The sequence below is a fragment of the Vulpes vulpes genome, chromosome 15, assembly GCF_048418805.1.
Source record: "Vulpes vulpes isolate BD-2025 chromosome 15, VulVul3, whole genome shotgun sequence".
Taxonomy (NCBI): domain Eukaryota; kingdom Metazoa; phylum Chordata; class Mammalia; order Carnivora; family Canidae; genus Vulpes; species Vulpes vulpes.
Window position 1 is genome coordinate 50,284,192 of NC_132794.1, and position 16,111 is coordinate 50,300,302.

A 16,111-nucleotide genomic window follows, 5' to 3' on the forward strand; every position below is an offset into this window, starting at 1 on the left:
GGCCCCGCCCCACGCCCCGGCCACTCGGCGGTTACCAGCTGGGCCCGCCCGCCCGACGCAGGCGCCTCGCAGCCAATCGGCGGCTGCCACACTGCGGCCCGAGCCGGGCTGGGGGGTTGGGACCTCCGGCTGCAGGTCCGCCTGGGCCAGACGCGCGAGCGCAGGCACAGGGTGCGTGGTCGCGGCCGGCCTTCGCAGTCCCCGCCGAGCCCCGACCCTCCCGGCCGCCCCCAACCTCACCTCGTAGCCATGCGCCCCCGCTGCCGAGCGCTGCTCCCGGGCGTGGCGCTGCTTTTCGCCGCGGCCGGTCTCGCCTCTGCCTCCGACGTGCTGGAACTCACTGACGACAACTTCGAGAGTCGCATCTCCGACACGGGCTCTGCGGGCCTCATGCTCGTCGAGTTCTTCGCTCCCTGGTGAGGCCCCTGAGCCGGGGCGCGGGAGGGAAGGCGGGAGGGCTGCGCCGGGGGCGAAGGCGCGGGAACGGTTGGGCCTACGCGGCGCCGGCGCCCTGCACCATTCCAGCAGGCCCCGCTGCAGCCGGCAGATTTCCCACCCCCGGGGGGCCGAGCTGCCTCACGGAGAGCGGAGAAGTCGGTGCTCAGGGCCTAGAAGCGAGGCCCGGGAGGAAAACCCGAAGGCCCCGCTCGCGCAGGGCCCCAGCCTTACCTCAGTACTCTTGCGGCACTTCCTATTTGCAGAGGGTTTAACCACCCGCTACCCCGCTCAGATCCGTATTATTACAGCTTCTGGCCGAGCCAGTGTTCATGCTCTCCGTCCTGCAAACGAGGCATCCCGAGGCCTTATACTGGAAACGAACGATTCACCGCCAAGCGCACAGGCCCTGGCCCCCCAGAGTACTTCCTTTCTTCTTGCCCCACGCCCCGCAGCCCTTGGTTTCTAGCCAAGGTCACTCAGTGGCTGCGGAATGGTCATAAGTGCTTTATTGAGGCAGGCAATTATTTTTGTCCCATCGCATGCTGCACACTTTCTCCACATTTCCATGAAATGGAAATCTCCATTCTTTCCATCTCCAGCTTTTCCATGAAAAGCTGATCACATTTCAGCACCAGCAGAATCCCGTCAAAAAGAGTAGGTGAAACGAGTAATTCCGTCAGAATCCGTCTAAAATGTCAGTTTTAATTAGGGTTTCAGAAGAATGCCCAAAAAGACTCCAGGGAGAAATAGTCCACTTCAGAGTGAACACGAGTGTCAATTCCTTAGGACAACAACTAACTCAAAAAGTTGAGGGTGAGAGGAGAAAGCAAATTGGATATTTGGCTCAGTAGACCTGAATGGGTTTTTTGTTTTTGTTTTTGTTTTTGTTTTTAAAACTCCCAAATCTTTACCACAGAGAGCCATGATTATTTTAAGGCTGGGGATGGCTGAATATATTCATGCTAATTACAGTACTTAATTTTTTTCCTCCTGCCACAATACCTTTCATTAAAAAACGATTTGTATTCAAAAGTATCAGTAAAACAAAGTTGGTATATAACTTTTGCTTGCTTCTGACTCTAGTCTTCACTCAGCAAGGGCTCAGCAGACTTGCTGGGGGCAATACTAGAAGTCCAGTAATGAAAACCACCTGAACCAGAAAGATGTGTTAAGAGGCAAGAAATTTTGTTTACAGCTTGTGACAGATTTTGTGTGCAGGGCATTCCTGTGGCCAACTGGTAGTACCGATTACATATCATAGGTGGTCTTTCATTATACATCTCCAGAAGTCACATTCTCCCTTAGAAACTCTTTTAATCATATATATGACCTTGCTGTTAACTTTGAAGGGGTATAACTGTACTTAAGAGTGGCTGGATGGGGTTGTATCAAAACTGAATGGTGCTTCTGTGACTACAGGGGTCCACATAAAGTGAATTCCTGGAGACTAATGGGCTATTAGACCATTAGTTTAAAGCAGATTAAAACAAATTTTTTTTTGATATTTTTTTTATTCATGAGAGGCACAGAGAGGCAGAGACCTATCAGAGAGAGAAGCCGACTCCCTATGGGGAGCCTGATTGGGAACTCAATCCCAAGACCCTGGGATCATGATCTGAGCCAAAGGCAGGCTCAACCACTGAGCCACCCAGGTGCCCCAGATTTTTAAATTTTTTTGATTGAAAGTGTTCTTTCCTACTTTAAATTGTTGCATGTGCTTCCCTAAAAACTGCATATCCCGTCATGCACTAAACTATCCCCAAAATTGGGTGGGTCCCTGCTGTGGTGTCTGCTTTTAATTGGTCTAGAAGGTAAGATCATCCAGCACAATGCCGGCAAGCAGGATCAGTTTTCTGAGTGACTAATTTGGAATCAAGGAAGTCTCCTATTGATAATGTCCTTATTTCTTCACATTCAACTATTTTTATTAATACTTCAGCTAGAAATGTTTTTTGACTGCTGTAATCCTTTGTACAGATCAGAACTAGCTCACAAGTTAGGTAGGAATGGCTAAAGAATCCTAATGAAAGTAAATTAACCTATTTTGAGCAAGTTCTTCATCTCATTTCTTTTTGGATATTTTTTGCACTTTGATTTCATAATGAAAGTGAAAGATTTCTTTGCAGCTGTCTTTGTAGACCCATATTTCCATTATGGAGTTAATCATCTATGTAATTGGGGATCCCAGGGTGGGTTAGCGGTTTAGCGCCTGCCTTCAGCCCAGGGAGTGATCCTGGAGTCCCGGGCTCCTTGCATGGAGCCTGCTTCTCCCTCTGCCTGTGTCTCTGCCTCTCTCTCTATGTGTCTCTCTTGAATAAATAAATTAAATCTTTTTTTTTTTAATCATCTATGTAATTTGTAAGAATGGGAGTATCTGAATTTCTCTGGGGGAATAAATAGCACTATTTAAATGTGATAATATCTGAAAATTTATTGATCAGAACTAAAGTTTTAAGTCTACAACATCTACTTATGTTGTAGGTTTGTGCTCTACCCTCTAGGACAGTAGTATTAAAATAATATGTGATACACAATACTTCTGGAGTACATATTAGAAAAAGAATGTGTGGCTAGTATAAAATGGAATATTTCTTTTTATACATGCTGATTCCTTTACTTGGAATTCCTGATGTTTCCTCCCACCCCAAATTGACCTTTTCAACAAGATTGAGCTCAAAAGTTACTTCTTCCTTGGACACCTAACTGGTTGCTCCCATCTCTCTATTGGGACCTAATAATATTGTCTGTCACCCCTGCCAGACTGGTGTTCCTATAGGGAAAGGACTACATCAGTTTTTCTGTCAGAGACATTCATCACATGAAGTAATAATTTTGAGTGAAGATATGTTGGGATTCATTATTAACTGTTAGGTGCCATCCTTGAAGGTGATGGGATTGTGTTTTAAAACTATCTAGGACCGGGCAGCCCGGGTGGCTCAGCGGTTTAGCGCCTGCCTTCAGCCCAGGGTGTGATCCTGGAGACCCGGGATTGAGTCCCATGTTGGGCTCCCTGCATGGAGCCTGCTTCTCCCTCTGCCTGTGTCTCTACCCTCCCCCCCCCCCATGAATAAATAAATAAAATCTTAAAAAAAAAAAAAAAAAAAAACATTAAAAATAAATAAATAAATAAATAAATAAATAAATAAATAAATAAATAAATAAATAAAACTATCTAGGACCCAGTGAAAGAAGTAGTGATTAATCTTGATGTTCACTTTCAAATTCCACCTGAGTTCATTCCTGGTGAATTTGAAGAAGGTAGTCTCCTCCAGTCTCTTTGGAACTCATGAAACAGGTCCTTCCTTTGAGCATTTGATGACCTTATGGATGCAGCAAATGCTTAGGACAGTGGTTTTCATTTCTAGCTTTGTTACTTACACACATACATCCCTTACACCCCTGGTTCCTGGAAGAATTGCTCAGTTAAGTCCTAGGGTGGGGCCCAAACATACACTTTTTTTTTTCTAATGCTCCTTCCACTGATATTTTTTGTATGCATCTGAGTTGACACCTGCTAATTATTGGTCTAATTATTTTATAGTATTTTTTGTCTTCAAATGTTTTGAGATGGTTGAGGTGAAACTATTCTTTTTTTTTTTTTTTTAATTTTTATTTATTTATGATAGACATCAGAGAGAGAGAGAGGCAGAGACACAGGCAGAGGGAGAAGCAGGCTCCATGCACCGGGAGCCCGATGTGGGATTCGATCCTGGGTCTCCAGGATCGCGCCCTGGGCCAAAGGCAGGCGCCAAACCGCTGCGCCACCCAGGGATCCCAAGGTGAAACTATTCTTAAATCTATTGCCTCAGTCTTCTTGATAATTACATATTCAACAGAAATCTCTCTTCTGTTTCCTTTTTATTCTCATTTCTGTCACTCTGGTCCAAGTTTTCATTATCTGCTGTGTGAAATATAGTATCTTCTAGGTGGCTTTTATTTTTATCTCTACTTTCCCTCTTTTATATATATTGCTGACTGATGTAGTCTTTTTTTTTTTTTTTTTAAGATTTTATTTATTTATTCATGAGAGACACACACAGAGAGGCAGAGACACAGGCAGAGGAAGAAGCAGGCTCCATGCAGGGAGCCTGACGTGGGACTCGATCCCGGGCCCCTAGGATCACGCCCTGGGCTGAAGGCAGCGCTAAACCGCTGAGCCACCCGGGCTGCCCTCATGTAGTCTTAATACACATAACACATTTGTTATCTTTTAACAACAAAAGAAGTCCTCCATAGTTCTCCAAATGTATCATTTTCACTAGTAACTTTACCTTTGCTCTACTATTCCCCTTATTTCAAATACCCCGGAACAGGTCCTGGCTGAAGCCTTAAATCCTTAAAGGCCTAGATCCAATTCTTATCCTCTTTAATATGTGTGTGTGTGTGTGTGTGTGTGTGTGTGTGTGTATTTTAAGATTTTATTTATTTATTCATCAGAGACATAGGCAGAGGGAGAAGCAGGCTCCCTGTGGGGAGCCTGATGTGGGATTTGATCCCAGGACCCCAGGATCTCAAACCTGAGCCAGAGGCAGACACTTAACCACTGAGCCACTCAGGTGTCCCAACATTTATTTTTAATCTTTGATTCCTTATTATGTTGCCCAAAGCCTGAATTTCTCAGATAAATTGGTTATTTTATTAAATCAGTTAGGATTTGGGTGCTTTTGTTGCAACCCAAGTACATGAATTTTTAATTTATTTTGCAATATAAAAGGAATACAGAGAATGTAATGAATAATACCATATTCCATACACATGTACGATGTCACAGATTGTAAGAAGAATCCTTATTTTATGTCTCACAAAAAAAGGAAATGCTACCATTGTAACTATGACACAATTGCAGGGCACATGACAATATCAGATATGGTAAAATGTGCATCCATGAAAATACAGTGTAGGGAATACCATTTATTCACCACCCAGTTAAAAAATTAAAGCTGGAACAGTTGAAGCCTATACATCCCTTCCTCATCTTATGTACCCCCCCATCTTGGATCTGGTGTTTATCATTTGATCCTTTTATACTTTTAGTAAATACATATGTGACACTAAGCAACATCTAATATTACAGTCTTTTCTATATCACCATTCTTTCATTTAAGCTTTGCTTTCTAATTGTCTCTCTGATTATTTTTTTAATGTTTATTTTTTTAAAGATTTTATTTATTTACTCATGAGAGACACACACAGAGAGAGAAGCAGAGATACAGGCAGAAGGAGAAGCAGGCTCCATGCAGAGAGCCTGATGCGGGACTCAATCCTGGGTCTCCAGGATCACACCCTGGGCCAAAGGCAGGCGCTAAACCGCTGAGCCACCCAGCGATCCCCTAATGACTATTTTTTTAATAGAACTCCTAAAGACCTTGAAGAATATAGTCTTTGTTTTAAACAAGTTTTTTTTTTTTTTAAAGAGAGTCTTTTAAAAAAATTTTTTTTTTAATTTTTATTTATGATAGTCACAGAGAGAGAGAGAGAGAGAGAGAGGCAGAGACACAGGCAGGCGCCAGGAGCCCGATGTGGGATTCGATCCCGGGTCTCCAGGATCGCGCCCTGGGCCAAAGGCAGGCGCCAAACCGCTGCGCCACCCAGGGATCCCCTGTTTTAAACAAGTTTTAAGGACAAAATGTTTCCAAGTTACTTGTCTATCACTTAATAAGATAAATTTTGAGACTATTGGCTATGAAATAAATAAGGTTAAGTTTCTTCCGTGTTTCCTTCTGCTTTCTAATTCTATTTTTGTTGTCTGTGGGGAGGTTACAGAACTACTTTACCTTCTCAAAGTGGTTCCTCTGCAACCCATTGGGTTTTGAAGAGAGGACATATAGCTGGTACTAGCTATACATTGATGAGGAGTATCATCCCCCTTCCCCCATTGCATATACAGTTTGCATGTGGGACTCTTAGGACTTCCAAGCTTAGGAGCAGGTGTTTCTGATGGCCCTTTGGGGAAAATATTCTGACAATGTTTTATCCTCATCAGTTCTTACAGCCAGTTGAACTGTGTAGCTGTAAAAACAGGGTTTACCATCTTAAATATGTCATTCTAATGCTGTGTTGAAACTTGGTTGAGAAGAAAAAAAGGCTCCAACGGCTGCTAAAATATCTATTTATAGCAAATGAGTGCCTTTTGGGCCTCATTCTGCTACCCCTTCAAACTGGATTTCTGGACAAAGGGATTCCTATTTGAAGGAATGGAGAAAAAGTACTTGATGATTCCTAAAGTGTTAAGAATCATCATCATTAAGAGTTATCTTACAACCTTATAAGGTTTCAATCACTATATTTTTAAGAATCACTGTGCTCGTTTCGTAAGGGATAGTACCTTTACTTTCTTAGCTCTGGTTACTTTATCAGTAAGGGATGTTGTTCAGGTGATGTTTTTGCTTTTAAAAGCAGCTACTAGTTCAAAAGTGGTCTTATAGTTTGAGATTCTTCCTAGAAAAACACGATTAATAATCTTGAAGGATGAAACTGAGAATTTGGCTTTTTAAAAAATATATATTTATATAGGTGTGGACACTGCAAGAGGCTTGCCCCTGAGTATGAAGCCGCAGCAACCAGATTAAAAGGAATAGTCCCATTAGCAAAGGTGAGTATGGGCAGATTTTTCATTAAAGGAAATGGGGTACTTTCCATATGATCTCTCTCATATGTGGAATTTACATAAGAAAACAGCTGGACATATGGGATGGGGAAAGGAAAGGAGAGGGAAACCAGCCATAAGTGGTTCCTAAGGGTAGAAAACAAACAGGGTTGTTGGAGGGAGGTGGGTGGGGAAAGGGCCAGATGGGTGATGGGTATTAAGGAGGGCACTTGTAAAGAGCACTGGGTGTTGTATGTAACTGATGAATCATTGACTTCTACTCCAGAAACTAATTTTTTTTTTAAAGATTTTATTCATTTTAGAGAGGCATGTACAAACAGGGGAAGGGGCAAAGGAAAAAGAGAATCTCAAGCAGACTCCACTAAGCCTGAAGCCTGACGTGGACTCTGAGTGGGGCTCGATCTCCCAACCCTGAGATCATGATCTGAGCAGAAATCAGGAGTTGGGCCCCTCAAATGAACCACCCAGGCACCCCTCCAGTAACCAATATTGCACTGTATGTTAACTAAAATTTAAAATAAAAAAAAAAAAAAGAAAATGGAGTATATTAAATAGTAGTTTGTAAAATTAACATTCATTTTCTCTACTCTTAGGGTACTAAGAAGAGAATGCCAGTTTCTGGGCAAATACACAACCGACTATTGTATTAATTATGATTTCTAAAGATTAAAAGTAGTGAAACTAAGGGACTTACTGGGATAAGAAAGGTAAAATATACGGTAAATAAGAATTAAGGATAATAAAAAATTAAAAAAAAAAAAAAAAGAATTAAGGGGCAAATATGGAAAGTAAAAGTATAGTAGTCAAGGTTAAAAGAAAATTATTGAATAAATGAGTTCCCTAAACTACCTTATGATATTCATAATGATGAGAATAGAAAGATTATGAGTTATTGTAAGTATGTAACTGTTCAACTGTAAACTTGTTATTTCCTTTTATAATCATAGTAACACTTTTAGAGTTTTGCCATTATTCTATAGTAAACCCATAGTTGCTGTAGTGTAAAAGCTCACATCTTGGAGCACCTGGGTAGCTCAGTCGGTTAAGGGTCCAACTTGATTTCAGCTCAGGGTCATGAAATTGAGCCCCACTTTTCCGGCTCCATGCTGAGTGCGGAGCCGGCTTAAGATTCTCTCCCCCTTTCTCTACCCCTCCCCTCCCCAATGCGTTTGCGTGCATACTCAAATAATTAAAGAAAATAAAAGCTCATATCTTGGTCAGCCTTGAATAAATAGTTCATGCGTATATAGTACTGTTTTTGGAAACTGCTTTTAATCCTGATGTTTCTGTGGTGATTTTCCTTGGGTTGGTGGGGGGGAGTTCAGTTATGATTTAATTCTGCCTTGTGTGGCTATAGCTTGTGTTACTATGGACACATTACTTTTCTAAACCTTAGTTTATGGTAAAGCATTGGGAGCATACCTCAGAATCTTAAGCAAATTGCCTGTAGCACGGCCAACTTTAGAATAAATAGCTAAATAGATAGGAGTTGTTTTCCTTCTTCCTAATAGGTCTCTCTAGATCTACCTCGTTTAGCCCATATTAAGACTAGCTTGGGGAGCATTGAATCAAATATTGATATTCAAGTATTGAATCAAATCTAAATGATTTGCCAAATCAAATTATACTCCACTCTGCCTAAGGAGTATGTAATGTACCTCCATCTATCCATCCATCCCCTTGATAATAATCAGAATCAAAGTAAGAAAGATACTGTTAGTAGCTTACTAACATGTAGGAGGTCCAACAATCTAAATTTTAACTACTTTACTTTAGGTGATTGTGATGCAACTAGCCCTACACCAGTCTGCCTTTAAAATATTATGTTCAAAAAATATATATATATATATATAATGTTTTGTGGCATGTGTGCAAAAAGTTGCTTGATCTTCTTATGATTTGACCAGTCTTAATATTCTGGGGATATAGGAGGAGCCTGCAACATGCATCTGGATAACAGATGGTTCATATATCTTAATCTCTAGGTTGATTGTACTGCCAACACAAACACCTGTAATAAGTATGGAGTCAGTGGATATCCAACCCTGAAGATATTTAGAGATGGTGAAGAAGCTGGTGCTTATGATGGGCCTAGGACTGCCGGTAAGGATCCTAGATTACATTCTGGAAACTGAATTTGTTAAGTACCCTGTTTTGTAGTGTGAACATGACATTTTTCTATATGACATACTTGCAATTTTAAAAATTCCTCTTTTAAAGAGGTCAGTTTAGTATTTAACCAAAGACTTCTCTAAATAAACAGATAATGTAAGTAATGTAGATAATACTTGAGTTATAAGGTCTACTAGGCATTTTTTCATTTGACATATTTATTGAGTACTTACTCTGTGCCAGATATGCCAGATATATTAGAGGTGCTCTATGTTTATTAATAAAGTTTCTTCTCTTACTTGCTTACATTCTGGGAAATGAAGAGAAGGCAACAAACAAGTTTAAAAGTATATATAGTTAACTACTTTACATCCAAAAACACAATAGAAAATAACAAGTGTTGACAAGGAAGCAGAGAAAGTAGAACCATTTTGCACTATTGGTGTGAATGTAAAATGGTATAGCTGCTCTGAAAACAGTATGGAAGTTCCTGAAAATTTTTAAAAAATAAATAAAATTACTGAATGATCTAGCAATTCTTCTGAATATATACCCCCCAAAATTAAGAGCAGAGTCTCAAAGATATATTTGTATGCCCATGTTTATAGCTGCATTATTTACAATAGCAAAAAGGTAGAAGCAACCTAAATGTCTTATTAATGGATGACTGGACATATAAAATGCAACATATTATTAATAATTATATAAAAATGTATATATGATACAGTGGAATATTCAGTCTCAGAAAAAGAAGTTCTGACATGTGCTATAACATGGATGAACCTTGAAGACATTATGCTAAATGAAATAAGCCAATCCCAAAAGACAGATACCACGACACTGCAACTTATGTGAGGTTCCTGGTGTAGTAAAATTCATAGAGACAGAAAGTAGAATGGTGATTCCCAGGGAGTATGGGAAAATGGGGAGGTTTTTTAATGGGTAGAGTTTCAGTTTTACTGTGCAGCAGTGTGAATGTACTTAATGCCACAGAACTGTACACTGTAAAATAGTTATGATAAATTTTATGTTATGTATATTTTATCACAATTAAAAATTATTTAATTTCAGTGTAGAAGATCAATTCATTTAGTGATAAGAGCATTAAAGGAGAAAAATAAAACCATATGATGTGATAGTGACTGGGTTTGGGAGTACCGCATCATCAGAGTTATCAGGGCTGTAACCTTTGAGCTGAGACCTGAATAAGAATGAGCTAGCCTTGAAGATCTGAGCCAGAGCCTTCCAAGTAGAGGGAAAGGCTCTAAAGTGTATAAAAAGGCATTAAGATATAACCGAGCTTGGTGAGTTCAGGGGACAGAAAGACCATGTGGCTTCAGTATAATTAGCATGGATGACAGATTAAGTTTTTGTGGGTTTTTTTTTTTTTTAAGAAGATTTTTAATTTATTGAGAAGAAGGGGAATGAAGGAGAGAGCACAAACAAGCAGAGGGAGAAGCAGGCTCCCCACTGAGCAGGGAGCCAGATGCGGGGCTCAATCTTAGAACCCTAGGGTCATGATCTGAGCTGAAGGCAAATGCTCAACCCACTGAGCCACCCAGGTGCCCCAACAAATGAAGGTTTGAAAGGCAAATGGGGATTGGATCAAATATAATCAATTATAGCACCTATAATTGATGAGAAAAAATATTTTGGACAGTTTGGCCTTGAGTCTTTCAAATAATGAGGCATGTTTTACTTTTTCACAATGGAAAGCTAAGAGAAAAAGGGGTTCAATGGGTATTTTAGGGAGGTGGAATGTTTTCAGTCTGCATGGCTGTTACTCGTATACAAACGTCTGTTTAACACGGCCACTGCCTAACTCTTACATCATCTTAAGATTGTTTCATTTTAGGATCTTTGACCTGGTTATGTTCACAGCCCCAATTGATTTTCCCCTGTGTTTGCATGGCTTGCTCCTTTTTGTCATTCAGATCATGGCTTAACTTTTATCTCCCAGAGGCTTTCCCAGGCCACCAGACCTAAGGTAGCCACCCAGTCATTTTCTTATCACATCATCTTCTTCCTTCTCTATATAGTGCTTGTTATTATGATTTTTTAATTGTTTATTTGGAGATTTTGTTTATTATTTGGGAATTTACTTAAACTTTAAGCTCTTAGAAAGCAGAGACCTTGTTTACTTTATTTTACTACTCTGTCTCCAGTGCAGACTCTTCACATGCAGTAGATACTCAGTAACTCTTTGTTGAATGCATAAAAAAATACTTTGATTCAACTGAAGTCATTTAGTCAGCACTTTTTTTTTTTTAATTTTTTTTTAAAATTTATTTATGAGGGATCCCTGGGTGGCACAGCGGTTTGGCGCCTGCCTTTGGCCCAGGGCACGATCCTGGAGACCCCGGATCGAATCCCACATCGGGCTCCCGGTGCATGGAGCCTGCTTCTCCCTCTGCCTGTGTCTCTGCCTCTCTCTCTCTCTCTCACTGTGTGCCTATCATAAATAAATAAAAATTTTAAAAAAATAAATTTATTTATGATAGTCACAAAGAGAGAGAGAAAGGCAGAGACACAGGCAGAGGGAGAAGTCAGGCTCCATGCAAGGAGCCCGACGTCGGACTTGATCCCAGGTCTCCAGGATTACACCCTGGGCTGAAGGTGGCGCTAAACCCCTGAGCCACCCGGGCTGCCCCTGGGCTTAAAAGTATTAATGAAGAACCCATTTTATCATTCAGATTTTATTTATTCAATTTAGGGTAGAATTAGTAGTTAGAATTATTGAAATATTTTTCTGAACTTGAACGTGTCTTAACTAAATTGTAGGTGAACCCAGTTATTAGACTGCTACTGGTCAGATGTTGTTACTTGGGCTGTAACATAGATTTCTTAAATTTAAGAATTTCTTGGTATCTGACTAGGAGGTCAGTTGTTTGGCTACTTCGAATATATTGTTTTGTTCATGTACTCCTCTGTGAACTATGCTGTGTGCTCTCCTGCTTAAATTGGTTGCTCCACACTCCCATTATATCTTCCAGAGAATTTTACATATTTAGGGGGAAAAGTAACACTTCTTATCATAGCCTCAGGTTAAAGTCCTTTTAATTTATATCATGATATAGTAATAATAATCTTGAAGACCAAGCAAATCATATTCAATTTCAATTAATCTGGTTGGTGCAACCTCTCATATATGTGGAGTTGAGGAAAACATCTATTTTATTTATTTATTTATTTAAAGATTTATTTATTTGTTTATTCATGAGAGACACCGAGAGAGAGGCAGAGACACAGGCAGAGGGAGAAGCAGGTTCCATGCAGGGAGCCCAACGTGGGACTCAATCCCGGGACTCCAGGATCATGCCCTGGGCCAAAGGCAGACGCTCAACCACTGAGCCACCCAGGCGTCCTGAGGAAAACATTTAAAAGGGGGGAAGAAAGTCCATGACTGGAGAGAGAAGGAACATTAGAAGAAATGCAGAGTAGGCTCAGTCATGTTGGAAGAGTTTAACAGTACTCTGTCTCAGCTAGTTAACAAGTCAGTAGAGTGCTTAGAAGAGAAAGAGGGTACAAGAGGTAGAATATTATGGAGGAGGAGTACCACCTCTGACCTGTGGGCATTTTGAGCCTCTGAATGGTTTCAGTGGATTCCAGAAGAAAGTTGATAAATGATCTAGGGGAAAAAATGATTTACTTATCTAGCCCATTTTACCTCAGTAGGAAAGTGTGATGTAGGTGGATCTTGTACATGGCATAATTTGACCCATATATAGTAAAACCTTTACACAAGCTAGCCAAGTCAGTGTATTTTCTGCCTTAAAAATGTAAGGCTACAAATGACTCTTTATGCTACTTGATAATAAGGGATTTGTTTACTTAATTTATTTGTAAAATAGATGTTTCTCAAACTCACGTGCTAATAAGTATTATTCTAGAGCTAGGTTTATATCACTGAGCAAAACAGACAAAAATCCTTATGCATTTGGAATTTACTCTGTAGTGGAGAGAGATAGATGAAAATAATAAGGAAAGAGTATTAGGTATGTGGAAAGTGCTCTAGAGAAAGATAAAGTGGGGGAAGGGAATTCCGGAGTGTTGCAGGTGAATAGGTTTTAGTTTACAATGGGATGTTCAGGGAGACCTTCTTTGAGAAGATGACATTTGAGTAAAGACCTAAAGGAGGTGAGGAAGGGAGTCAGGAGAATATCTGGGGAAAGAATGTGCAGAGAGAATAACATGAACAAAGACATTATTAATTTGTACTATTATAAACACTTTAATACATCCCTGGTAAAGGTATAAATAAGTACAGTCTCTTTGGGGGGAGACATTGTGACACTTATAAATGCATGTATTCTTTGACCCAGTGAATCCATTTCTAGAAATTGACCCTATAAATTTGTTTAATCATGTGCAAAATGACATTAGTATAAGATTGTTTATTGCGGGGGATCCCTGGGTGGCTCAGTGGTTTAACGCCTGCCTTTGGCCCAGGGCGCGATCCTGGAGACCCGGGATCAAGTCCCACATCGGGCTCCCGGTGCATGGAGCCTGCTTCTCCCTCTGCCTGTGTCTCTGCCTCTCTCTCTCTCTCTCTGTGACTACCATAAATAAATAAATAAAAATTTAAAAAAGAAAGAAGAAAAGAAAAAAAAGAATAAATATGTAATTGCTTATTTATGCATAATATGTCTATTTTAAAGGTTATTAATCTCCACACCTAACATGGAGCTCCAGCTTAGAACCCCGAGATTGAGAGTCACATGCTCCAACAACTGAGCCAGCTAGATGCTCCCACTTTTGAAACTTTTGAACTTTGAATTATGTGAATGATTGTTTTCTTAAAAATTAGCAATTTGTGCTGCTATGATCTTTCATTTTACCTTTTAAGATGGAATTGTTAGCCATCTGAAGAAGCAGGCAGGACCAGCCTCAGTTCCTCTCAGGACCGAGGAAGAATTTGAGAAGTTCATTAGTGATAAAGATGCATCTGTGGTGGGTAAGTAGCAAATATTTGATTATACAACAAAATTATCAACTTGGTTTTAAAAGCCATTTGTGGGATCCCTGGGTGGCGCAGCGGTTTGGCGCCTGCCTTTGGCCCAGGGCGCGATCCTGGAGACCCGGGATCGAATCCCACATCGGGCTCCCGGTGCATGGAGCCTGCTTCTCCCTCTGCCTGTGTCTCTGCCTCTCTCTCTGTCTGTGACTATCATAAATATAAAAATAAAAAAAATAAATTAAAATAAAAGCCGTTTGTATCTGAGTAAACAGTAAAGTTAAACCAGTTTAAGAAACCTTCGGGACAGTTGAAAAAACAACTCATAGACTTAGGTCAGCATTACTATAATGTGGAAAAAATTGGTTTCATTGGAGTGGCTTTGTGTTCTTATAAATAAAGATATAATTTCGGTTAAAGACCTGAAATAGAAATATCTTCAACTTTTTCTATTGCATCTGAGACTTGGAGATATAACTCAGTAGGGTAGTTAAGATTGAAAATAAGGTTTTAAGGTGGGAGGATATTAGTAAATAATAAGCCTCTGTGTCTACTGTAGTAGAGGATTTAGTTCTTGAGATGAAATTGCTAGGATTTGTGTATATTTATACAGTAGCCTTTGCTTTCTCAGGTATCTCATTTTATCCTTAAAATAACTTGCAGTTAAACACATTCTACATCTTGGGTGTTCTTACTTTTGTTTTAAGTGTAATGTATAAAATAAACTTAAACATACAATCTGGGGATCCCTGGGTGGCACAGCGGTTTAGCGCCTGCCTTTGGCCCAGGGCGCGATCCTGGAGACCCGGGATCGAATCCCATGTCGGGCACCCGGTGCCTGCTTCTCCCTCTGCCTATGTCTCTGCCTCTCTCTCTGTGTGTGTGTGTAACTATCATAAATAAATAAAAATTTAAAAAAAAATAAACATACAATCAATCTATATTTGTGCTTCTCTTAATCTTGTAATTATAATAAAACTGACTTTCTGGAAGTAGAAGATGGTTTGTAACTTAAATTTGACTAAAAGCCCCTTATCATCTGGATTTTACTAATTCTGTATATTTTCAAGGAGTTAACTATAAGCAAACATTTAATAAACACTTAGGTTTCAGTCACTTTTCTAGTCTTGAAGTTCTGAAGAAAAGTAAAAAAAATACAGTGAAGTAAATTGATGGTTTATTTTGACATACTGTCTTATTTGATCCTTCTGACACCTAAAATAGTCCCTGAAACTCTAAGAAGTTAAGTAATTTGCCCAAATCTGTTTAACTGTGAAAAACTAGAAAAGGCTTGAACTCTGACAAATCCTCTCCCTTGGCTCCCTGGGACAAAAATTTTTTGGTAGAGGGAAAATTCTCATCCTAAGTATTTTACCAAATATCCTAGGTACTCATAGCAAAGCAGACCTAGTCCTCTTGCCTTTCTCACTGTACTTATCTATACATAGAATGAAGGCTTTGAAAATAGAATTTTAAAGTTTGAATATGTTTCAGCACTTACTGTTTCTTCCTTGTGTTTGATATTTTTTGTATAGGTTTTTTCCAAGATTTATTTAGTGAAGCTCATTCTGAGTTTCTAAAAGCAGCCAGCAATTTGCGGGATAACTACCGATTTGCACACACTAATGTGGAGTCTCTGGTGAACAAATATGATGATGATGGAGAGTAAGTAATTGAGTTAAATACCCTGGTAAATTTCTGTACCAAGTACTAATTGTATCAACTGGTACAATGGATTTTTATGCATTGTTCTTCCAAAACATTTACTAAGCTAAGTGTGAGGAACTATTGCTGCTTTTGAGGTACATCTAGTAGGGGGAGATAGTGAATATATTTAAAAATGTAAGTGTTAAGTGAATGTTATAGGTGTTAACAATAGAAGTCTAGGCAGGATGTGCCAGAACAACAGGCAGTGATTTTTTTTCTTTGAGGTGGAGAGTAGTATCAGAAAAAACTTCATAGAGGTGGTGATTCTTGAAGTGTTGAAATGTAAGTTTTAC

General features: G+C 39.7%; 1 protein-coding gene across 1 annotated transcript in view; it reads left to right on the forward strand.

Annotated features, from left to right (window-relative positions):
* Positions 1-16,111, forward strand: part of PDIA3 (protein disulfide isomerase family A member 3) — a 26,070-nt gene continuing 9,959 nt past the window's right edge. Inside the window, exons 1-5 of the mRNA XM_025998610.2 lie at positions 1-416; positions 6,952-7,030; positions 9,031-9,148; positions 14,004-14,111; positions 15,647-15,776. Of these exons, the coding sequence (XP_025854395.1) occupies positions 250-416; positions 6,952-7,030; positions 9,031-9,148; positions 14,004-14,111; positions 15,647-15,776 (602 nt within the window). The 5' untranslated portion in view covers positions 1-249. The remainder of the gene's footprint in view (positions 417-6,951; positions 7,031-9,030; positions 9,149-14,003; positions 14,112-15,646; positions 15,777-16,111) is intronic.